Source organism: Grus americana, chromosome 7, assembly GCF_028858705.1.
Source record: "Grus americana isolate bGruAme1 chromosome 7, bGruAme1.mat, whole genome shotgun sequence".
NCBI classification, from domain to species: Eukaryota; Metazoa; Chordata; class Aves; order Gruiformes; family Gruidae; genus Grus; species Grus americana.
Window position 1 is genome coordinate 38,013,192 of NC_072858.1, and position 26,466 is coordinate 38,039,657.

The following is a 26,466-nucleotide window of genomic DNA, read 5'->3' on the forward strand; positions in this document are numbered from 1 at the left end:
GGGTTTTAAGGGAGGAATCCACAGCCACCATTGGGGCCTTTTCCCCTGTAAAATCCCTCCCTTTTACTAAATAACACAGGAGAAAACTGAAATTAAACACAAGGTGGATTAAAATATATATAATCTCAACTAGGTACCCGCTGTTTCCTTGTAATTATTGAGTTAAAATCCTTTCCTACATGAAAGATGTAGCTCTGGTCTGCATTTATTACTCTGTATTTCAGTTCTAGGATACGGCCGCTGCTTCTGTGCGAGTCCTGCTCACAGCCGGAGCCTGCTTTGGGGAGGGCAGAGGCAACGTAATCATTAAAGAAAACTTGAATTAATTTTATTTCCCAAGCCTGACACCCAAACCTTGCCAAACGGGCTGTGGGAAGACCCCACGCCTCTCCCAGCCCACCCACGCCAACCAGGCTGCAGAACATACGGCGGCACAGCTCTCAAGAAAACCTGGATAGCAAGGGAAACAGGGAATTCACGTTTCAAGTGCGGGGACAGCCACCACGCCCATGCACCCCTTTCCTTTCAGCTCTCTTCCTCTGAACACGCACAAATCAGCCAGCAAGACGCAACACAATCGAATGAACAAACGGCAACGCAAGCGAGCGGGCGCATTAGATGGCAGCAGCCCTCCCAAAAACGGCTTTAATGGCCTATTTATAGGTCCTTTTTGATCAAACGCCGGAGCCGAGCGGTGGATGGCACAGTCCTTTTTACCAGGATAAACACCCTGCCTCTGGATTTTATATATGACTTTGTAAAAGGTGCCATTCTCCCCCCCAATTAGGCGATGCTCGTCCCTAAATACAGTCCTGGCTCCAGCCAGCTGCAAAACACACGCTATAACTCCTAACTGCCATGCGCGCTGCTCGGGGACGTCAGTGGTGTGCAAAGCTCAAGGAAAAAGAAGAGGTTTAGGTAAAAGAGTTTATCTAAACTTGTTTCTCAGCTTCTTTTTTCCCCAGAAAGTCCTTCTGCTGAGGCGGCACTTGAAAACACCTCAGCTTTGGCAGAGGTAAGCCATCTCTTGGCCAAGACCCAGATGTTCAGACAGCAAAAGCAAATCTCTGTTTCCTCAGACAGCAACACCAACTTTCATTTAACTCCTTTTACGTGTATATCTTCTTTAAAGGTGCTCAACCAAGCTTTGACACCATCCTCTCCTCCTGGTGCCTCGGGTACCCTACTGAAGAAGTTTTTTCCCCATATAAGGCTATAGCAAATAAAAAGTTAGAATGATTTCTTCAATTAAAAGTCATGTTTTCCTGCTGAAGTTTCACCTTCCTCCTTCCATCTCTAGAGTGTCCGCCTGATCCCTCCCTCTTCGACGTGTGCTCATTTATTTTTCACGGCCGCAGCCTTACCAGCTGTAATTTGTACTTACGGCCACCAGTTACTGCTTCCTCTCTTATTCATCCAACTGCATGGGTGTCACCTCCATCATGTTGTTCTTGCTCAATGCAAAAATTCTGCAGAAATCTTATTTCACAGGGGCTGCGTGACTGTGCTGTGCTCGGGAATGATTTTGTTGGTTTTTAAGGAGTCATAAAGGAAGGAGAAAGCATCTCTGCTTTCCACTTTGACGCACGTACACCAGACTACAAGGTATCTCGGTGAGGTAAATAAAATTGAAGTAAACCTCCCAGCGTCATTTTTTCACCATTTCACAAAAGGAAATAGGTGCTGGCTGGGGAAACATCTCCTAAAACAAAGCTTGTCCAGATTTGGGGGTTTGGGATGGCTGCATCTATCTCTACACGGGAAAGTATCCTGGATTTTATACCACCGAAAATGAGATCCACGTTTCTAGCTTGAAAATCTCCGTGGCTTTTAAAATTCCAAGTATTAGCGTCTCCCACTGGTTTCTTTAATGAGCCATCTGAGTTATTTCGTGCAAGTTTAGTGTCTGACATTTTTCTTTTTTACTCCAATTGCCAGAACTGCACCATGAGTAACACCTCACCAAGTGCTCACAAACAGGGCTTTTCTATGGGCAAGAGCCTAGCCAGATGGCAAGCTTCATTTTTTTTCCCTCCATCTTGAGATTAATCACACATTTGGCGAAAATAATGGGCAGCTGGGCTGCTGCCTTTCTGTCCCAGGCTGCAGAGGCAGGACACGTGTATTTTGGGCTCTCAGAAATCAGGCTACGTAGGGTCTCACGTTGATACGCACGTTTCATTTTAAGCATCCCATTTGGAAAGGTTGGATGCCATCATTGACAGCATAGCTAGCAAAAATCTATTTAACTTGTCTCAAATAATTTCCACGTTTACGTACCGAAATATCCATCCAGAAGAGAGATGTACAAACCTACGCAATCCTGTGACACAGCACATTTTTCTTTTTCTTCTCCTTCTCAAAATGCGAGGCTACAGCCCTGCAGCTGAGTAGAAACTGTTTTGACATCAAAGGGAGCATGACGGAAAGTCACGAAGATCATGCTTCTGGGGAAAAAGTGGAGCTACCAGACCAAAGGCAGAGCCGATCCACTGTTTATGTAATATTTGCAGTCATAAACAACAAAGGAGATTCCAGCACAGGAAGTGGTTTCGAAACTGAATGGTGTTCAGCGTCTTCTAGGGGCTGTTGATCTATGGAGAGCTTCTCCTCAGGGTTACCGAGATGATTTCTTGAAGCCTTCTGGCCAGGCATCCGCTGCTGTGTCGGAGCTTTGCCCAACAACTTGTTACATCGCTGCTCAGCAAACACCGCATGGTAATAATTGTGCTCCAGACCCCTCCTGCTTGAGGACACTGTGCCAAGTGCTTCCACTGTCCCTTCTCCATCAGGATGGACACACACACACACGTGTCATCGCACTGGTGCGAGGGCAGCAAAGGTGACAAGGCACAGCCCTGACCTGCCTCTGCAGGACACCCAATTTGGTCGCTCGACTCTTCTCCTTCTCACAAACTATCAAAAATATTCATCCAGGCTTTTTTACGCACCCACAGAGGCTGTGGCATCTCCATCCTCGGAGACATCCAAAACCTGACTGTAGGTGACCCTGTTGGACTGGAGGGTCTCTAGAGATCCCTGCCAACCTCCCCTACCCTGCAGAAGGCCTCACCACCCAACTACCAGTGTTAACTACGTGCCGTAACTCCAGAAGAGTGATCCGAGCTGTGCCTCTGTGGGGGACTGACTTCTTTCATCCAGCTCTCAGGGCAGATTAAAACAAGCTGCAATTCGACAACAAATACATCCTGCACTCAAAACTCACCTCTACCTCCTTCCAAATTCCCTGTCAAGTCTGCAGCTATTTCAAGCTCCATACTTCAAACAAAATGATCTTCCAAGCTGGCCGAGCGAGCAGCGGGCTCAGCCGTCTCCCCCTTGCCCATCTCTAGCGAAGTGCGTCTGTGCCTTGCCCTAAAACACAAAGGAGTTATACCGTGGCTCTCTGCCGGCGCCAGCAGAACGGCTGCTTGGAAAGTCGGGCCGGTGCCAAAAAAAAGTGCATTTCACACCCTTGCCTCGAAAGGGGAATAAGTGATGAATTCGGCTCCTGTCCTGCTGCCAGCTGTAAGCCCAGGCTGGGAAAGTTTTCTAAATAATGCTTATGATTTAAGAGAATGATGGCTATTATGTTTCTGGTAAACTGAAAGATGGGCTAACAAATCATCTGTGTGTTATTCTATGGGTCATTAAAATGTAGGTTTATGATTCTTTTTAGATGAAGAGGCTGCTTTAATTCAACACGCAGAACGGGTTGCCAAGCTATGGCTGTTTAGTGCGATCCCATCCATTTTTTTCCTCTTTAATTTTAAAAAGCACTCCTAAAATGATAATTACATTAGGTTAGCAGCAATTTATCTGACATACAAACTATCCTCTTCCCCCCCAATACGATGACTAATTTTTACATTTGTTGGTTTTTAATAAGCAACCTTGTAAGAGTTTGGCTTTTGGAAGAATACACCCCATTTATTTCTTACACGATTTGTGGGTGCAATATCCAGATTCCAAGCGCACGCGTATGGAAACAGGTAATACATAGGCAATTTAAGCTTGGGAGCATACATATCCCTGCTGCAAAACCCAGCAGCTTGCTTTGCACCTTCGTTAGGACCGCAGCAAAATGCTCTTTTCATACGCAGGAGCGTCTCTGGGTTGAGCAGCAGACGGACACGAAGGGTGATTCGTGTTAGCTACCAGACACAGGCGAAGAAGGGATTTGCTGGATAACTCTCCCTCCTCTCCTGTCTGTGCCTGGGAAAATCTCTCCTGACAGCTGGGACCCTGCGGGCAGGGATGGGGGTCCGGGGAGAGCCGAGCCCGCGAGCGGTTTGAAGCTGTGCCCTGCACACCACCGAGCCTGCCCAAGGTTTCTTACTCCCGGCAAAGGACTCCCAGCTCAACGGCTGCGGCTCCAGCAAAAGCTCATTAATCACACATAATTAAACAGCAATCACACTGATTTACCAACTGCACGCGGACCCAAATACTCCACAAATACATATTCCATGACTGGGCAATTGCTAATTTACTGTAGACACCGAGTAAATTGGATTTGCTGGGCTATTAGTTCCTCGTGGGACGCTGCAGAAAGGGCTCTGTGCAGCAGCAGCACATCCGATTTCATACATGGTGTTTCCTGCTCCTTCTTACTTTTAAATGGAAAAAAAAAACCCTATCAGGTTCTTTTAACTGCAAGTCTTAAGATAACAGTGATCCAAACCAAAGAGTACAGATGATTCCCCCCCCAAAAAAAAAATCAAAGATGAGGAGGGCTGTTGACACAGGCAAGAAGAGATCACACGTTTGACTTCCTTTGTAATTCCACTGCCCAAAAACCTATTAATGTCTTAATACTCCCACAACAGCAGCCATTGGAAGAATAGCTTACTTTTGAAACATTTAATTTTGCAGCTGCCTAAATGCATCAGCTTTAACTTTCTAGTAGACAAGAGCTTCCACTTAGCCTAAAAAACTTTTAATGAGTTTGCCATTGTTTTTTTTTTTTTTTATCCCCAGTTTGAGTGTTTAAAAAAACCCAACTCTTAAAAAAAAGATCTAGAAAAGAAAAGCATATGTGACAGAGCTGGACTTTTTTTTTTTTTAAAAATCAGTGTGTCAGATCTGAAAACATACCTGGTAAAGATTAGCTCAGAAAAGGAAACGCGATGAGATGAAGAAGGATATGGTGGCTTGGCCTAATCAATAAACCACACTATTACCAAGGTCCCCAGGAAACATCAGCTCTGAGGTTTATTCAGCCAGCTCCTCCAGCCATGCGCAGCCTCCGGACTGTGGGATATCTGAAGAAAGCCCACTCTGGACAGACTTTAATGCTCAGTTCAGGACCCCAGTGGCGTTCCAGTGCTCCCCCTTCCTTCCCTCACCATGAAATCACCGCTTCCTAATCTATTCAGGCTATACAGTTCAGCCTTTTTTCCCCTCTGTCTAAAACTTGCGGAAGTATAAAACCTGAAATCCCTCTTTATCTGTGGACATAGCAAGTTAAAACCTCTCGTTACAGGGAGGAACTGCGATTTCAGTATATTTTTAACCTGTCAGCCTGGGCTTGTTCCACATCTTCCCAATTCCAAAGACAGCATGAGTCACGCTCCCTCAGGCTTTCAGCGCCTGTCCATCTCGCCAGTTTTAATACCTTTATCAAGCGAAGCTCCAGCCATGTGGTAGAAGCTCAAAGCTGTGTCCACATCATTTATGTTCTTCAGAAAAGTGAAGAAGCTCTCCACCTCCTCAAACGTCAGCCCCTAGGACAGAGAAAAGACTGTCTTATGGTGATGGGAAAAGGAGATGGTGACACCACCCGGGTTACGAACAACAAAGTCATTCATCAGCACAAAGCTGTAGCCAGAGGAGAATTCGTCCGCACACTCCAAACACTTCTACCTTGGCACCTGAGCATTTATAAAAATTTATTTATTTTTAGGCCTGCAAACTCGCAAATGCAATAAAGAAATAGTTTACGCGCTGCACAATCTCTCCCAACGGATTCAGGGATCCCTGGGGGGATCTGTGTCTTACCCAGTGTCACAGAGGGTGACGCTGCTAACCACAGCACGTATAGACGTGTCCCAGTTAGCTTTGCTGCCGGTGGCAGGACGGCTGCGGAGCTGGATCTCCGTCTGCTCTACTTACCGGCGCAGCGTCTACAGCCACGCACCTGATAGCCACGGGAAGGCATCCTGCAATCCCCCTGCGCCAGCACCGCTGCATCCCAGCAGCGCCGACGAGCGGGCAGGGGTAAGTGACACGCTCCCCTCCGCGCCGATCCGACCGGTGAGCGTGCCAGGAGAGCCGCTGCCGACGAACACGGCTCCGGGACCCCCACCCAGTTATGCTATGCAACACCTGATTTCATCGACCTGTTTAGCACCAGCACGACTGCATCAGTGCTGGGCCAAGAGCTGCAGCCTCCAAACGCCCCCACCACAGCCACGGCCCCGAGCCTACGGAGGTAAAAGCATCACTGCAGTCATAACCACTCAGCCTTCCTCCCTGGAAGAGATAAATCAGCTTGTCAAGAGACATTCAGGTTCAGGCTCCTCCTATCCTGTCTAGCACGACAGACTGATATACCGTGGCACTAAAAATCCCAACTGCATAACACGGCACGGTTTCACGGTCTGGATGGAAGAGCACACATTCAGCTTGTACTGTCAAATATAAATTTATATGATCCATTGTAACCCTGCTCAGCCACTTCCTAACAACTACTCATTAGGAAACAAGCTACCTATCTTTTTTTTTTTTTAAAAAGAAAAAGCACTTTTTTCTTTTTTTTTTTTTTTTTCAATCTTTCAATCTAGAGTTGGAAGCAGAAGAGTTACAGAAAATTTGTAAGTTACTGAGAAGTATTTCAGCTTGTTCCTATCTTCACTGTAACTGAGTACGTGGCAACGCACCGCTGCTGCACCGTTGCACAGCGTGCACACTGACAAATGCAACAGCAAGCTTTGTCAGCCCTGGATTCATGGATCCGGACCAAAAAGGATGAGGTAGCAAAACACACACAGAGATAATGGATCTGACAAAAGTCCCCAATACAGGGATCTTTCTTTAAACATGTATCTGCTCCACTTCCCAAGTCATATGCTAAAAGATGCATGGCAGAATTAAATAAAATACTGTCCTAGCAAAAAAAAAAATTAAAATAAATTAGGTACTTCTGCAGGAAGTACTGCAAAGATTCCTCTGGTTTATACAACAGATCTAGAGGAGAAAAGATCTATCTGCTCTGGGACATCTGACATTTGCAGTAGCGGTCACAAGGCATCCCAGCAGCTATTCTAAGCAGAGATCCCTAAACTTTGTATTTTCCACCATGAAATGGCAGATGTCAAGGCCAAACAGCATTGATGTCCTTATTTAGTACCAACACCGCAGTTGCTATTGCTTCTGTGGGTAACAGGGAAGGTTTACATGCTTATATGGTGTAAACTCGTGGTCCTTTCACTGGCTGAAAAAGCATAAGCAATCATAGCGGTACCCTACAAATCTGTGCTTTCACGTTGGTAGATACACTGAACGTCTGTAGCAAAAGTGCCATCGGTATTACGAAATTTAATATTTTAATGATGAATCCTGTAGTTGAGGCTGGCATCAGCATTGGCTCCTTTCCAGCTACAAAAATAAAATAAAACCAGAGACTGGAACAGCCTCAGGATTGCACCGACAAGTTGACAGATGAATGATCGCCTTCATCAGGCAGAAGGCTGAGTGTGGAAATTTATCTATTCCCCGTCGATGTGTTTGTCAGCGCTGCCCGGTTCTTCAAAAGTTATTCACGGCTTCACTGAAAGACTAATAGACCTTTCCATTTTATAATAAAGGCTTGTGTTGATTTGGAATCACAAGGAACTGCATATCTGGAGAGCACTAGGGCAGCAATTATGGGATCTGGACGATTGCTTCTTTCAAGGCATTTGTAGATCTAGCTGTTGATTCATAAGCCTGACTCCTTTAATCTTTTAAGTAATACTAGTGATACATAAGCAGACAGACTCCAGAAACACCTATCTGCTTGCAACATGCATCTTACAACAGCTCAAACACCTTCTGCACAAGCTAGGGCTTTTCACCTGGGAACCCGGGATTTAGCCGGGGAGAATCCCGCCTCGCTCCCACCCTCTGCCATCTCAACAGAAAAGCATGTGTAGAAGATGACCTGAATCGCTAATTTTTGAAAAGTCAGCTTGGTTTTCTAGCTATTAGGGAGACATAAACCAAATACCTTGCTTGTAAATACTACCGACGAGTCAAGTCCATTTTTACTAGGAGAAAAGCAGCTCTGTAAGTGAAACCCGAGGGGGAGGATCGTAAGTAATTTTAAACAAAGAGCGTGGCAGCTCTTTTTTCCTTAAGAAAAATAAAAATGAGCGCAGATTATGAATTAATACAAGAAAACATGCTGTCCCCAAAAGCAGGAACATAGAATAAGTATTGGAAAAACGCTAAAAGTTAGATTAAAACCCGAGCTTTAACATTTTGGAGGCTGCCAGCGTTGCCTCACACAGAAAAGATAATTGCATCAGACAATAATGATGATGATTGGCAGATTTCATTAAAAAAGCACTCACAAGGTAAATTGTATTTCCAAGGCAAGTTTGCCAGGTGGGTTTGGTACAACTACTGCCATCCCGTCCCAGCATCATACTATTAAAATAATTTTACTCCCATTTTCTTTGGAAAGCAAGTCAAAGCCCTTACTAGTTTTGGTGTAGAGGGGAGTTACAACAGGTCAGTAAACTGTGCACATCATGATACTAGGTTGCTATAAAAGTAGGCTAGTGAAGTCTGAAAAAAAAAAAAAGGGATTTGGAGAAAAATTCCTTCTGCAAAACACGTTTGCATTGTAAAACCGCTCTGACCAACAAGGTGTTCAGCGACTGGAAAGTATCGCAGGATAAATAAAGCAGCTGGGTGGCTTTAATGTCTCTGCGAGGTCTGGGAACCGAAAGGAGAGCAGCTGATAGCACTGGCTCCGCTCCCTTTTTACACAACGGGAGTAAAGCAGAGCCCGACCGAAGCAGCTGCTTGCTCTGCACATGTCTGGGTTACAAACACAGAGGAAGAAGCAACGCCGGTGTCGAGCCTCTGCGGTTTCAAGCGGGAGAACGCTCTCTGGCTTAATACTCCGTTCATTTACAAGACGACTTTGCAAGCGCAGCCCTGAGTAAGTTATCCAGAAAGCTCGAAAGGCAGTTAACGCAATTCTGGTCACGGCAGACCTATTGCTAAAGAGACGGGGAAAGTTAAGCTACATAAAACCAGGGTGATGCAATACAAGTACGTAAGTGTATTTAGATACAAAGTGCTGCACGCAAATCTGCAAAGGATATGGTCTTCTAAAATACCCCAGGGGAAAAAAACAAAACCAAAACCCCACAAACTTTCAAGAAAAGGTTCTCTTGCATGAAAGACAACGCAAAGTTAGGCATGAGGCTGGATTCTGTGTGAGCTAAAACCTGCTGAAGTGGAGGATTTCAGTGCCTGATTTCTCTAGCTCTGCGCAAGCATTGACTTTGAGCTGCCCTGCCTGCTAAAAAGGCTTATCTGCCTCCAGTGCAAAGCAGCTGGAGCTTCTCACATCCTTCACGTCTCCCTAAACCATTAAGTACCTTGTACTTGTTAACAGAGAGGCCATCTCATCTTAGAATTTTGGGTGTTTCATTCCCCCTAGTCTAAGGAATCATGTGTTTTCCACCAATTCTGTTTCTTGCAAATAATCATTTTTTGTGCTATCCCCCAATTTCTCTCCTTGAAAGTCCTTGGAATAAAGAAAAAGACTTGCTCTGAATCCGGTTATCTGCAAATCAAAACACAATCTGGCCGATTTGGAGACGAGGAATAAGGTAAAAGCAAAAAGTTCTTCCTCTGCCACAGATGCCAGGGTCTTGGCTTACGCACGGAAGGAAGGAAACATCTGCTGTAAGAAATCTTCCAAAATAGGTTCCCTTTGCCTAATTTTTTTCATACACCCAGCTACCATTCAATAATATATATATATAAAACCCCAAATCACAGCAAAAGAATTGGCAGTTTAGGAATGTACAACAGAGCTGGTATTTTCTGTTAGATACACATCACAGTTAAGCATTTTTTTCCACAAAAAATCAAATAATAGCTATTAAAACTCAAGAGGAGCAGAGGTATTGGAAAAGCCAAATCTGCAGTGTCTCGCTCAAAGATCAAATAAACGGACACAAAACTGCAACCCTGGAAATATCAATGGTCTTATTTAAGCTGGCAACAAAGAGCTTGAGAAGCGAGATTTCCAAATATTAACAAGCAACGCGTCTCAGCTCTGATGACACATTGACACCATCTATTGTTAACAGCCTATTAAATATTGAGCCTATTTTCCTACATAACATGAGGGAATCTGCAAAAAACCACGCTTTTTCTGACACTCCAAGATCATGAGAGGCTGCAAATACCATGGTTCCTCTGGCAGCAACGCAACTCCGAGCACTTATAAACTTTTTTGACATTATTTGCAGTTAATAGAGACCTATTAGTCTACGTGCCCCGCTGCTTCAGTACACCTAAATTCTGCTCCAGAACCACCAAAAGAGGGAGAATATTGCGGGGGGAAAAGCGTAACTGGAGTGGTTTCATATTAACTGAGGATTCCTGCCCATCACAGGAATCCAGTTAAGGCACCAAAAAGGGACAAAACCAGACTGGACCCTGGCCAACGCTTGTGTTTTATAATACACTTTGCATCTAAACCGGTTAAGAAATAAACACCAGTTCTGATGTTTGGGGAAAGCGGCTCTAAAACAGTCAGACCAACCCAACGCACAGGCAAAAGCTTTCCATCCATTCTCATTTTGGCAAATTGCTTGTTTATAACCTAGTTAATAAAAGAACAATCCGTCTTTATAGAAGCAGACGTGAAATTCTAATACTGAAATAATTTGGCGGCCCATACTTGCCTTACCTGATAAAGCACGTCCTTTCAGTACGGATGTCTTATTTCAAGGTCTCTCACTAAATTAATGAATGTGTAGGATCTGCAACCTTATTCCTCTCTAAATCACCAGTAATTAAAATAATTTTTCACATAAGTTCATAACTAAATAATAAACTGTCCAGTCCCAGCAGCTAATTAATTCAAGGTCGAGTCAGTAACTAGAAAAACGTCTTCAATATTTATTCTGGCTCCAGATCCAGCGTGCTGTTCAGCAAACAGAAGTTTTTTTTGTTTTAATTGCAGCATCCATTTTAATAGGGACAAAACCTACACCCCAATCCGGGAACTGACCGCTGCACTACCACCTCTTCCATCCCCTTGCTGCTGGCAAAGTATTTATCACCTGCAAAGTCAGCGTATCTCCCCACGCTGCTTAACAAGGTGCAGGTGCTTTTCTCGAGAAGATGGATATTACTCATTTCTCAGCACGGTGCGGGATAGCTGCCCCCACCGCAATTTCCTGAATTTGCTGTGAATGCCACTGACCTCTCCGTCTTGGAAGTGCTTCTTGAGCTGCTTGAGCATGACCGTGAGCTTTTTGGATTGCACCCCGCTGTAGGCCAGCAACATGCTGCCGAACTGCCGCTCCGTGATCCGCCCCTCCACCGGGTCGTGTCGCTCAAACTAGAAGGGAAAAGAAATAAGAAAAAGGGAGATGAAAACTCTGTCCAGGGGAAGAGCGTAAAAAGACACCGTAATAAAAATGAACATTGCAGGAAACACTGCTGAAGGAGAAATCCTAACGCATTTGAATATTTGCTTCCCCCCAGACTGTCTCCATCGATAAGTCAACATATTCCCCACATGCTGAGGATAAATTCTGGAAGAAGTCTTGGTATCTCACCCTCCTAGTTTTATCTCACGGGGGAATAGCATTTGTAGAGCTGAACTCAAGTCAGGAAAAGGCAGGATGATTATTTTAACTCGAAACCGAGCTAGAACAAATACTAAGGTGTTCTTCACAGGCACTTCCAGCTTGGGCATCTGAATAAGCATCCAAAAAATTTGACTGCTGCAGTGACATTTGCTGATTGATCAAAAATTCGTGCGGGACTGAGCTAACACGCGCGTGCTTCAAAGGAAGTATATGTAGGAGGGAGTCCATGATTGCTATAAAGGGGGCTGGTGGTTAATAAACCAGGAAAGAAAAATCTTGCAGGAACTGAGCCTCATTGTAGCTCTTCTTTGCTCCAAGCCCTGTAGAGGTAGATTCAGGATGGGAAGGTTCATGGAGGTCTCCAGACCTCACCTTCCCCTGTCCCAGAAAGTACTCCTTGTCCTAAGCCCCTTGCAGACCCTTAGGAACACTGCTGTGAGGCCCTTGCAGAACTTCCCACAAGCCTTTCAGCAGAGAAAGGTCTTCTCCATTAATCCATCTCTCCAGCACTAGTTAATGTTCTTCTGGCTTTCGCTGCAGGGCAGAAGGGAAGAGCAATTCTCCTGACTTAGGAGGTGCTGGGTTTGAGCACCACATCTCTGCTAGACCAATAAAGCAGATTTCATTTTTTCCTTTTTTCCCCCCACCTCTTTGTGGCTCCAGAAACATCAACGTCAGACTTCAACGGACTTTGTTTCCACAGATCTCAGCATTCAGGATCCTTTATGTGATTTCCTTCAAACTTATCAGAAAACATATGACCTACGCTGCAGCTGATCACAAGCCAGAAGATGACATTTAACAACAAAATTAATTTTTAAACTCCTAGGGAACAACTCCGTACCACTGTCTTGACATTATATTGCTCGGCGAATTAACCATTTCTGCCTCAAATGCTCTTCTGCGCTGAATTACGCAGCTAACATAAAAGGCACCCAACCAAGATCAAGGTGGAGAGATGAAAGCTGGCAGATCCACCAGCCTTACTTTCAATCCCTTTGTAGGCAGAGCTCAAGACAAAGCAAGCTATATATGCTTTTAACATACAGTGCTCTTTAGCTACGCTATGTAGCAACTAGGCTGCTTGCAAGCGAGCTATTACAATTTCCATGCTAATATCAAGTTGAGGGTAAATATTTTTTAGTTATTAGCACAGTTTGGAGGAAAAATATGTGTGTGTTAAAAAGCAGAGGTAAGTCCTTTCTGCCGTGTTTGAAGTATGAGACAAAGTTTTACGATACCCAAGAGACAAAAATTCAGAGTCAGTACTGTTTCAAAAGCAGCACCAATGCTATTTTCTAGTATATATACTACTATAATATTCCTAATTTCAGCTCCAAAGGCACAAACTAGGATTTTTCTACCAAATGCCTTCAAATATCTCAAGTTTTAGCCAAGCATGAGATAGCACCTTTCATTAAAGGATAAGAAACGGGTTCAAATATCTCAAATCAACCTCGTAAGCAGTGAACATGCTTAGAAAAGTCTCAAGTCATCAGTAATAACCAGGGGGCTTTTAGATGCTAAACTAAGTAATTTTATTTGGTGGCACCTATTATTAAGCATTTATAGCTAGAGAATAAGCAACAGGAAAAAAATGCTTATTCCTCCTGTGATTCAGCTTCTGGTCCTCAGGGTTTTAGGGATTTCCTTGGTGGGAAGCTGCAGCTGGACTGATACATCTAAATAGCCACACAACAAATTTTTCCCCCTAAAAGGTTCTCTGATGCCACTTGGCACCCACTAATCCTTTTACATTATGAAAACGAAGCATACTGGCCCAAAAGTTTCTCGGCAGGTACTTTCAACCACCACTCACGCAAGGAAAGGATGGATAGAGGTGATGCAAAACATGCAAACTTTGGGGTTGGGTGATCTGGTCTAGACCAGGTGCCAGGGATTCTTCTGTAGTAGGAGGAAAATAAAAATTACCAAGTGCTATTGCACTGGCTGTCAAAGACACAAGCCAAGGCAGGGAGGGAAAGCCAGTCTGGAGGCAAACCTTTCTACAGCATCTGTTAAAAATAACTCCAATATTCAAGCACAAGGATCTCACCAGCTCTGAGCAGCGGTATCGAAACGTGGAGCACAATTAAGATGCTGATGCTTGCGGTATTTTTGGCGTCTCGCAAAAATTTATTGAAGATGAAGTAGAGTGCCCATCCTACTGCCATTACCCCAGTCTCAATCACAGCAGTAGCAAGAGCCTCACCTGCGGCAGACGCACTGCGTGAGACAAAAGAGCTTCTTTATACAAATCTCTTCAAAGCACAAAATCGTCCTGAGACCCTGTGAATAAACCAACTCATTCCCCCCTCCCTGCGGGCTCCAAAACTGGTTCTGACTTAATTTCTGCAGGTGGTTATCAGGTGCAGTGATAAATCCAACCACCATACAAATACTATTCACAAGAAATAAAAAAAAAAAAAAGCCTGGAATTAGCATTTCTTATTCTGGGTTTATCTCACAGCAGTGTTCATTGCAAAGGCCAACCTAGAAAGGGTCTGGCAAGCGAGAGCTGGTCAACAACCAGTTTCCAAATTCAAATATAATCACCACTGAACTGAGGAAAAAGCAATAAATTCACGGTGATGGGTAAAGAAAGTTCAAAACTTGCCTCCAAGCTAATGTCAGATACATTGAAATTAATTACAGAAGGGATGAGTGGGGAATGTCATGTAAAGATGATGCAGAAACATTTTGGTGAGAGAATTCTGCCTTTTTTTTCTGATATGTTAGCGATCGTATTTATTCATAAAGAAACTCGGCTTAAAATTATTTGTGAGTGCAAAACCCTTGATTTCAGCTTTAAAAACAAACAAAAAAACCCCCCACCCAAAACCAAAACAAAAAACCAGCTAGCACTGACACCCCCTTTCCCAACTCTCCGTCTGGGAGCTCTGCACCACTTCTGTGCTCTCCTGCCTTCTTAAATGTCTTCTGGCCAACCAAACACAGCTCGCCCATCGTCTCCACTTGAAAATGAAGGAGGGTGCAAAGCCTACAGTATTTTTTTTCTTTCAGTACTCAAAACACAGTCTACAAACAGTGTTAAGTGTTAAAATCCACTAGATATTTGCAAAGGCAGGAAAGATAGCATCCTTTCCCAAGTAACCACAATCCTTTGCCATCGCGCATGTGATGTTACTGTACAGGTTATTTTTCCAGTCACTCAGGGGGAAAAAAACCAACCACCCAAATCCCACAATTAGATTTATAACAAGCAGACAAGTCCTCTGCAGCCTTTTTTCCTTTCATATATCTTAAAGAAAGGAAAAGCACAGCCAAGGCAATCGCTCAGCTGGCATCACGGGGTACCAGCTGGCAGGGAGCAGCTCCCATGCGTGATAGCCACCATCAGGGAAACTGGGGAGGGAATGGGGGGGAGGGTCCTACCACCCTCTGAACTGCAGTCCCAAAAACCTACGCACGCACCACAGATAGCCAGTGAGTCCAACGCCTCCAGAGCAGCTTCCACCCACAGCCACTTGGTGCCAGCAGTGGATTCTGCATCTGCACACCGGCAAGGATACAGTAAATAATGAAATATAACTCGTTCTGGTGTTCTTCCCGCAAGCCAGGATGCCCAAGATGCTGAAGAAATTAGCCTAAAATATAACAGGCAGTATTTTGAAATTCCTTAAAAGCCAACATGACATGCAAGGAAATCAAAGGTGTTCATGGGAGGGTAAGAAGGCAGGAGGAATGGGGCACTGCACGTCACTCTCCCACTGCCAACCTGACCCAGCTTCGCTAGCCCAGTCCCAGCAGCCAGTCCACACACCACATTAGGATACCTTCCACAATCATTTAAACGACAACACGTATTTAAGATTATGGGTAAAGTACTCCCACCACCTCAGAAAACCCTCCATCAGACAGGATGAACATCTTTCTGTTCCTCTATAAGCTGAAATGTGGGTAAGCTTCCTTCTAGCTTAACCTTCTGTCTGAATAAATAACCCTACTCCCCTTTCTTCGATGCATGGAGGAAAGGCTTCATCACAAGAGGAGAGCAGAAGGCAAATAAACACACATTTTTGTCTGCTTCTGCATCCCCTCAACTGCCTAACTTTCTAGAAAGGCAATACAAGGATCCACCATAATACGACAAGACACATAATCCCTCTGCTTCCAGACTTCCCTATTTTTTTCCCCACTAACTCAGTCCAGCTTCTCCTGCAGGAAATCAAATGCCAGCTTCTGAGAAGCATCCAGCCTGAGCCAGAGACACCACCACAAGAAACATCTTTATTCAAAAAACAAAAAAACCCCCCAAAACCCAAAAACCAGAACCTGCTGGAACTTCTTGAACACAGACATTGGTTTCCTTTCACCTCTCCTGCCGCCACCAGCTGCAAGGCTCATTGCTGGGAAATGAAGCAGCTCTGATGGCTAAGGAGCCATCTGGCACAGGCAGGAGGACCTCCTCTGGGTCCTCCTTAACCATGGAGATTGACCATCCACCTCACAAACGCAGACTTTTCCAATCTGAGAAACAACAGGGAAACCAGGAAGTGCCATTTAAACTGAAATTTTAGGGTACAAAGAGCATTGTGTCTCTACGAGCACAGACCTGCAGCCCCAACGTGCCATATGTTGCGGGCTAAGGACTGAACTGTCCATTCCAAGGGAAAAAGGGGTCAAGCTTGGGTACCAGACACTCCTCAGGGGAAGACTTCTCGTTCCAGCTGACTCTCCTCCCTCCTCATTAAATTTGTCATAACCAATAGCATCGATATGGGAAACTTCTACCTAAAACCCCAGTGCTTAAACCCTGTCTAATCAGAGATTGCAAGTATAAAAAAAACCAAACCTGCTTAAAAACCAGGGAGCAGTGTGCTGTCACTGCTGCCACCAGACTGAACTGTGCCCAAGAGAGCAACACCAGCTCTGCCATTGCCTGGGAAGGGATGTTGGAGCACCAAAAACCTCACAGAGGGCTTAGCATCACCGCACAGCCACAAAGGGATGTAAAAACCTCACACTTGAGAAGTGGGATTTCTTCTCCTTCCTAACCTGGCACCACATTCTTGGTCTGTACACTGAACGGTGGCTTATTTTGTTTTGCTCGCTTTGTTTGCTGAAAAAGACGGTTAAAATAACCATCACGCTCTTCCTGCGGCTGCACTCGGCATAAGTTCAACCGGCATTTAAGATCAACCAAAACCAGCAAGAGCTTCAAAGCCCATCGACACGAGAGGGGAAACACCCAGCACGATGAAAAAATCCGACGTGCGACGGAGTGGATCGCTGTCCGTCGCCCGCCTTCGGCTTTCATAATCGAAAACGTCCGGGCCCTGCTCCCAGGCAAAACCTGCCAGCCCCGAATGGTGTTTGTTTGCTGAAACCTCTACCACGGCCCCATTCACAGCCCTAATAACCATGTGGATGTAGGGAACTTTAGTGATACAAAAACTCCGACGTGCGACAGAGCGGATCGCTGTTCTTCGCCCGCCTTTGGCTTTCAAAATCGAAAACGTCCGGGCCCTGCGCCCAGGCGAAACTTCCCAGCCACGAATGGTGTTTCTTTCCTGAAACCTCTACCATGGCCCCATTCACAGCCCTACTAACCCTGGAGCTGCAGCCTCCTTTGGGCATCCAAAAACTCCGACATGCGTCTTAGCAGCTCTCTAGCCATTTTCGAGATTCAAGCCTCAAAACTGCAAACGTCCGGGCCCTGCTCCCAGGCGAAAGGTCCCAGCCCCGAACGGTGTTTGTTTGCTGAAACCTCTACCATGGCCCCATTCACAGCCCTAATAACCATCGGACTTCTAAAGCAACGCCAAAAGAAAAAGCAGCGACACCTCCCATGCTGTTTGCCGATTACCTTTGGGGTGCAACCCTTCCAGCAGCCCCGGGATGGGGAAAATCAGCTCAATCTGTGCTTTGGGACTTGAATCTATATTGCTGGGACTTATCTCGCAACTGGAATACCAACAGCTAAGCTACACAGAGGAAGGGATAATCTGTGCTGCTTTTTCTGCCATTATGCCCATAGTTATCAGTGCACGGTCTCATCTGAGAGCTCCTGCGTGGACTCGCTAGCCTATAAACAGCAGGAAAGACTATGAAATGTGGTCACATCCCAGTTTTAGAAGGGATGTTAAACAAATACCACGAGGCATAGTACTCCAGCTGTGCAAGAATCAGCGTCTTCAACTTACTAGGGTTTTATTTTTCAGAAATACTCCTAAACCCACCTTCTGTAAGTTTGATGTAGATATTCTTGAACTTCAAAAACTAGCTGCATCCAGGCACCCCGGCAGTATAATTCCTATCCTCTTTAAACACTTATACTAGCAAAATACCTAGCTATATTTTAACAGGCTCTTAAATTTCTAGGAAGGCTTCTCCTAAAAAAACAAACTATACGTTCCCTAAAATCTCAAAGCAAGCATCTAAAATAAATGTGCGTGCGCCACTTTTTATTTCCAATTGAGATAGCAAAAAAAAAATTCTACAAGGACTTTTGGATGGAGAGAAAAGTGTTGAGGGATGATTTTTGAGCTTATTTATGCTGGCTAAACACATACCAATAGCAGAAATATTGCTAATACTAATTTTGTCAGGTTTAGGGGTATTTGAAAAAGGTGACCTGTTCTGAGAGCCACAGTGAGCGTAATAAGGAATCAAAAGGGTCTAGGAAATAATGATTTGTAGGGTAATATTCAGATTCACAATATACGACCCTTTAAGGTGGTATTTGCTCAAAGCTTTATTTGACAGGCTGTAATACATTATTTATCGGCAAACTACTGCAGCACTGGCTCTGTTTACTGTTCGGGAGAAGCAGGCTGCCAGGATCTCTTGTCAAGTTGCATATACAACTATGACAGAGGAAGACAAAAACAGGGAAAACACTGTACATCTTCCTAAACCCTGGCAACCTCCTCCATCCAAAAAAATTTAATATATTTGGGAGTAAGCTGTAGTGCTTGCACAGGCACCAAGTTATTGCCAAAAAACAACAAAAAAAAAGAAAGAGGCAAAAGTTTCTAAAGACAACTTAGATCAAAGGTTTCAAAATAATGTATTTTTTGTCAATTATGCTGAAAGGTTCCAGTGCACATGGATCTAAACCACTGGGTTTTGCAAGGTGAAACCCAGACTGCTCCAGATACAGACTGGCAACCTGCTAAGAGCCACTGGATGGGACCAACAAATCCCAATTACATTATTTGGTAAAAACCAGTCGAAGAAACAGCTCTAAAGATTATCAGGGCTACCAACAGCAGGAGAAATGCAAACAGGAAGGATGCGGAGGAGGAAGCGCCAAACCCAGCCCGAACCATCATGCACAGGCTGTTCTGGGCATCACCCTGCAATGCTGGGCAGCGCAAAGTCAGTCCAGAGCTTCATAACTCGTACAGAGAAGCAAAGCACGACCACCACGACCCACCTCCCATGCCTGGAGGAGGCTGAGAGGCTCCCTGCCTGCAGCGCTGCAGCAGCTCCTGCCCCGACGTGCTGCAACGCCGGCTGCGCCGAGCTGGCATGCTGCCTGCTGCTGCCAGAGGTCCCAGCTCCACTGGGGACAGGAGACAGCACCGCGAAGTCCTCAGGTTTGGAAACCACTTCTGAGCCTCATAAAACTAGCCAGACCACCTGAATTATTTAATTGCCCATGAACTCCCTCACCTACTTGAGTCCCTGAACTCAAGTATGGGTTGTACAGCTGGATTAGGTCAGGAAAAACGTTCCCAATGCTCCCAGCGGCAGCTTGCTTCTCTTTTTTATCTTAAAAAAAACACATGAAAGAAAAGGGAGCTATTTTCACATGAGAAAAATCCAATCTTCCGAACGCTTTCCCCATTTCACACTTTCCTTCTGCTCTCCGAGAGCAGCTTAAGTGAATATATAGCAGCCAGGTTAAAAATGTACATCTCTCAGCAGCACAGCAATCCCAGCAGACCAGGTGTTTGATAGATGCTTTTGAGGTTTCATTGACCTTGGCTTGCCACTGCTGCCTGCAAGGGTAAAAAAATTAATTCCAATCACCAGCAACTTGTTACACTTTAATGAGCAATTAAAAAAGGTTATGTAAAGATGGCTGCACCTGAAATTCATCCTCATGAATCAAAATAACTTCTTGCCAGCTCTGAAAAGATCTGCATTTTGAAATTTCATGCAGCAGAGCAATGAAAGGAAAGAAATGTAGAGGAGAGGAATCAGTAATACTAAGGGGAAAGGACACATCTGATAAATTAAAGCGAAGCACTCGCCTGACTGCTGGGATGGAGAGGGGGAAAGAGATGAGCAGCCACCTCCCACTGCTGCTCTCCAGATCTGGCTCCATTCCTGCCATTCCTGCCCTTGACAACACTCCTGGTACCCCAGCGCAAGGAACGGCGCAGCTTTTCCATCCTACACGCTCACTGAATGAGAAAAGAGCAAAGTTCAGAAGCGGTACAAGTTCCCAGTACCCCTGCAGAGATACCCACGGGATGGTGGAGCTGCAAGTATTGGAACCAAACTGTTACTCTGAAAAACACAAATAAAAATCTCCATGGAACTGATATACACAATTTTATTAAGAAATATAGCTCTCTTACTGCCTGTTAGAGTTTACGCTGTTTCTGCTTGACCTTGGCACTCAATTTGCCAAGAAAAATAAGTTTGCAGCAGTTTGATTCAGCCTCACAGGGAAAAGGGACTGCCTGCATCCTGCTCCCACATCCTTAATGCACCAACAGAAGCAAAGTCGGGAGCTGAAGCACAGACAGCCACAGAACAGCTCTGTCTTTGGAGCTTGAAAGGGGAAAAAAGAGCAAAAGAACTAATGCATTTGTTCACACAGCAGAAGGATAAGGTAGAAGTCTGACGCCTGCTACAAGAACTGCTCATAGGAAACTTCCCAACCAGCGATTTTAGCACGCTGTTATCACGCAGGACTTGATTTGTATTTATTTTCGGTCATGCTTAAGAAGCTGGCTGACATTCTCACCCAAGGAAGCACAAGCAGCCCGTTGGGCAATACAAGTTTCATTTTTTCTGTGATTAATAAAACATATTGCCCACGCTCCTGCAGGCACTGTACTCAAGGGTCCACGGGAAGATGGAAAACATGCAGCCCTAAACAACTGCTTTGATTTTTGTCAGCCAACGGGGACATCGCAAACACCTCAGCAATAAAACAAAGCCGCAGAAGCTTCCGAGACGGTTCCTGCCTTTCCCACCTCTCTAACAGCACAAAACTCAGCACGAAATCCTGCGCGTGTGCTGAGCTTGCCGGGAACGAGCTAGCGTTGGTCCGAAGCATGGATTTACACGCCCAGGTACATCACCCACCTAACCCACTGCCAACACCTTCACCCAGACGTTCCCAGCCTCTGGCCCATCAACTTTTGAGCTTTACCTGGCTCTTGGTTACCTGAATTGCGCGCATGCGAACAAAAGCATCTGCGCTAACGAGCTTATCCCTTCTACTTTATGGACTCGTAGAGTATGGACAAACCTCCGCACGCACACTCTCGTGGCAGTGTAATTAATCAAAATACCACTCTTGGGATTCTATTTGCAGGGGTCCTACAAAAGGCTCTGCTGCCTGCATGAGCATAGGGCTCAGCATGCTGCACTGCGGGAGCTCGGGAGTGGATTTACACACACTTCATAAGCCAAAGCAGCCTGTTGTTACAGAGCAAAACCCTCTACTGCTACTAACGATGCAATAAATAGAAATTCCAATAAAATCCTCAAACGGCTTCCCCTGCAGAGCTGCTGCATCAGCCACACTTAAGTCACCCGGTTCAAATATGAGCAAAGCAGCAACATATGCCATAGTGGGTATTTTCTCACCAGGCACCGTGATGGTTGCCTTAATCAGTCCATGAAGCACCCATCCCAAACGAGGAGATGGGAAAGCTGCTCCTGTGCACTCCAGCGACATCCCAGCAATGCTCACAAGCAGCTGCAGCACCTCAACGCATGTGTATTGTCACAGCCATGCCAGGGAAGCTGGCATGCTTCTGGACCGCTGACTATTTTGATCTGCTGACGACAGGACGTTCTCGGCTTGATGCTGGCTACCTGCTTGGTGTCACTGCCCTTAACCTCAGCGTGTCGGTGCCAGTCGTAGCGCTGCAACTGCTCGCTTGTCACTACTGACGGAGTAGACCCAAGTTACAGCTAAGACACAATTTAAGAAGTGGCTGCCTGAGTGCTTTCACTTGATTTCAATCCAACAGGTATGTTGGAGATGACCACACAGCCAGACACGGTCTTCCCATGCTCACGTAGGTCAAGTACGGAGTTGACTGAAACAGAACCCAAGGGCTGGTGCGCCCATCACTCCTCGAAGCACACCAGTTAGCACCCCCAGGATTCCTCACCAAGCATTTCACAGCTGACATGCAGATGCTTCGTGTGCTCTTACGATCCTCAGCCCCCTAAACCACCCCACAAGCTGATACCCGACTTCCTCCACCTTTCAGAGCAAGGCACTGGAAGGGTTTGATTTCTCTGGCATGGATGATTTCCCCACTTGCTTTTGCAGCCTATACTGGGGAGGAATTAGTTCGGAATAGTGTTTATGGCACCTTCCAATAGAGGCATGAAGCATGGCTTTTGGTACCTCAGCCATGACAGTGAACCACTCCCCCAGCCCCCCTCACCGGCACTCTTCCTTCTTAATGAAAAAGGGACTGAAATTCAGCCTGTCTTGTATTTAAACTAAACTTTCCCTGGTGCACATTTAAGCCTTTCATTACCTGCTCTGCCATTACTGATTGATGAAAATTACTTGCCTCAGTCTTCTTTATAGTGACTCCTCATGTTTACTGAGACAGTTATATCTCCCTTCTGTCTTTCCTTTAAGCTGCACATGCCACAGCCTCATAACTTATTCCTATTTTTCAGACTCTTTTTCCCCCCCATACTAACATCCCACTCCGAATTCTTACCAAGTCTTTGGCTGACACTGGACAAAAACTGAATGCCAGCTTTTCCCCAAACCCTGAGACAGCAGGGGCAACCTGAAAGCTTCGAGTGATCCTTTCCATTCACACGCCGAGACAAAAGCAGGCTGCCAGAAGCTTTGAATGGCATCAAAAACACGATGAGGTGTCCAAATCATTTCAACTGCCTGCCTAGAAATTCCCAGTTTACATACATATATGCTGGGCTGTGGCTCCTTAACTACAGTGTTCCCTGACATTAAACTATTCATGGTGGTCAGATGACACCATTTTTAACTGGAGATGTCACAAAATTCTGTCATCCACAACTCCTTCGTGGCTGTCCATCACAAAGTCATGCTCATCAGCCTTATTTCTATTCCCTAAAACTTCTAACACACGAAACACAGAAAAGGGAGCGTACAGGTCTGCAGGAATAAGCCTGATTGATAACTCCTTTCTCCTTGGCACTAAGCCCCCATAAGGACTTTTTTTTTGGGAAAAAGCCTCGATGTCAAGTTCCTCTTCCCTTCCAGAGCTGCTGTTTAAAGGTTATTGACTATCAACATATGCCAGAGCCAGGGGATGACAATGGTGACCCAGACCCAGAGCGTGTGCTCTCAGACTTGGACAGAGACAAGTTTGATCTCCAAGACATCCCATCCGCTGACCCCTTCATCCCCAATCTGCCTCTGCCAGCTGGGATTCACCAAGAGAAAGAGGTTTGAGCTGAACTCGGTATGTAATAGCACAAAGGGACAACTGGGTAGCAGAAGATCAAACAGATCTCATCCTCCACGGCTGTCTCCCACGTCTCTCAGCTTCCTAGCATCCATCCTGCGGCTGCACAGGCAGTCCGTGTGTGCACATTCGGTCTGTTGTCTTAGCAGAGAAGCTGCTCCTAGGCAACACACCAGAACAGAAATGTAGAAGCCAAGCTGCTCTGAGTTTTTCTTTGGTTGTCCAAAAAGCAGCTGCTTTTTAATTGTGTTTTCAGCTTATTAATATTCCTCTCCCTGTTCTAATTCTGTGCTTTACCTATTCCCTCTCACAGCAGCCATCGTTTGCCCTTTACCACCGCTGGGGCTTGGACATACCTCTCTCCCACCGCTCACAACCCAGCTACAGCATTTATGCCCCCCGGGGCCGGAGCTCTCAAGCCGTGCAGTACACATTACCGAGCCTGGGTTCTCCCAGTGCCGCATCCTGACCTCGCTCTCCTTCCCATTGAATTGCTCGTGCTCTGGGACAAAGAAAGGACCCGTAAGGCGCATTTTAGGCTTTCTGTATTTAATGATCAGCCCCCGTCCTTCCCTCCTTCCCCATGGCATACGGAATGGTTTCAAAGCGTATCTTTTAATACCTCATACTGCAGCCTCACTGGCACATCCCAGGTGACTCAAACCGTTCCTCGATATGTTTGCACATCAGAGATGCCACAGTGACAAACACCTCGGAACTAGATATAGAACTGACAAAACTATCTCAGTTTACAAAAATCCATTACAGGACACAGAGAAGGAGGAATTCATAAGAAAAAAAAAAAAAAAAAAGGAAAACGCTACATCCCCTGTCGTTGTTCCCATGGTGGTCAGGCCGGCAGTTGCTGTATTGCCTGTGTTAACAAGTCGGTGAAAATCTGTATCAGTCTGCAAGTCCACATAAAAACAAGGCAGACCACAAATAATCTTGAGTAACCTGGTAACACCATAGTAGTTTTTAATACTTGGTACAGGATTACTCAGATACCAACCATCCCAGCAGCGGGACTCAGAACAGAAAGGCACTTATCAAGTTACTATCCCAAACCAAATTGTGAAGCAATTCTGGAATCAGAATATCAGTTAAGACAGGGTTGAGATGCAAAAGGATATGGGACTTACTAACGAGATACGTGTAGATGGAATTGCGCGACACCATCGATCACCCCTTCTTCATAAAAAACAAGCCAAGCAGCAATCATATTGGAATTGGTCATGGAAACAAGAGTTTCCAGGGTAAAGAAGTTACTCTTTCTCCTGTCATCTGTCACAGAAGAGACACGTAAAATAAGTGATTTTCTGGATGGCAGCAGTGACGTGTGGTCCCTTTGCCATAGAATCCCATTTTACTTCTCTTTGCTCCAGTGCTTGAGAAGATCTTTTGCTTGGGAGGGACTGCTATTGGGGCATCCTTCATCCTTGGGTAAGCAAAGACCACTGTGTTTAAACATAAGGATACAAATCTGCATGAGGATTTGACTCCTCAGCCTATCCAGAAGTCTCCTTCACGGGAAGGTGCATCCCACCACCTCGAAGGGTAGACCCTAGTTCATACCAGACTGAGACGTGGAGTTGCTCAAAGCCATGCAGCAGCACAACCTTGCCTCTCCACGTATCGTCTCCTGCCAGGAGGACAGCCCCACACCTACGAGGCGCAGGGCTGGATTAGTACCTGCTTCACCAATTCAGCTGAGAACAAATGCCCTCCATGCGCAACTGTCAGGGAAACAATGTGCTATAGAAATCTAACCGCAGGCAATTTGGGAAAAAAATTTCTTTCCAAAGGTCTTACGCCATAGGCATGTATCCCACTGCTGGCAGAAAGGCCTGGGGAAATTAAACAAGACTAAGTATGGAGATTAAATCACTGCTATTAGCAGGTTTTGGGTTGCCTTTCAGAGGTGACAGATGTGGAGAACAAAGGGCTAACACATCTTTTCTACATGCATTTACAGAATCATAGAAAAATTTAGGCTGGAAAAGACCCATGGGCTGGCTGAGAATCATCTTGGTCCACCAAGGACGTGGGAATATCTAGGACAGACTAACAAGCAGAAATAGCATAAATGATGATGTCAAGTTCTATCTATCTTTCTACCTCGCAGAGTACTTTCACTCAAAAAGAAAAAAAAAAAAAACAAACCACCGTTCGAGCCAAATTCCGCCTGTCCTAACAGGACACATTATAGCTGTAGAGTCTGTCCTTGTCACTGTTTTTCGTGCTAAGTGACAAGAAGAAAGGAAGTCTTTCCATAGGCACTAATGCCAGGCAGCGTGAATGCAGTAAGAAAACTGTGAGGACTTTGCCAGGAGCCTGCCCTGATCAGTGCGTTGGTTCCCTTAGCTAAGCCGGGCCACCCCACAACGCAACAAGGTGGCCACGGCTTCCTCGAAGTAGCCAAACCACAAAAAGTTGTAATAAGCTGTTAAAAGCTTCTCCTCTCCCTCTGGCTGTGGTTACTTTTCTCATTCTCTTCCTGCAACTGAGCTGATTGCTGAGTTTCCACAAAATGATGGAAAATGTACTTTCATCCAAAAAAAAAATAAGCAGAAGGGAAGAAAAAGTCAGGCCACGGCTACTTAAACATGCTGTCAGCACTTCAGCCATAAGGAACATTGAAATGTTCAGGGCTTTGCCTGATCTAATTCCTCTGAGAAAGTTTCTGCTTGATCTTAACAAGAAATATGCATTAATATTTTGGTAAGAAAAAAATGAACTAATATCAGTAAGGGGAAAGTGGGCTCAGATGGTCAGAAACTATTGTTCCAGCTTCACAGTCAGCGGAAGAAAACGGCTTTCAAGTGCATTAACTGCAGATATGCCTGGATCCTGAGCCAAAGGGAAAACAGTTTTTAAAAACTAAGGGCTTACTTAAATTAGATTTCTTTTGGAAGAGAGAAAGCAAGCATCCCAGTTTGAGAACAGAGGTACTGTGTCCCTCGGGGCCTGCACCAGCCCCAGGAGATATTCTTCAGACC

At 45.3% G+C, this 26,466-nt stretch overlaps 1 protein-coding gene across 3 annotated transcripts in view; it reads right to left on the reverse strand.

The window, feature by feature from the left end:
* Positions 1–26,466, reverse strand: part of MICU1 (mitochondrial calcium uptake 1) — a 103,999-nt gene that overhangs the window by 4,167 nt on the left and 73,366 nt on the right. For all 3 annotated transcript variants that reach the window (XM_054831250.1, XM_054831252.1, XM_054831253.1), the window contains 2 exons: positions 11,441–11,578; positions 5,618–5,726 (listed from right to left, as the gene is read on the reverse strand). In XM_054831250.1, the coding sequence (XP_054687225.1) occupies positions 5,618–5,726; positions 11,441–11,578 (247 nt within the window). The remainder of the gene's footprint in view (positions 1–5,617; positions 5,727–11,440; positions 11,579–26,466) is intronic.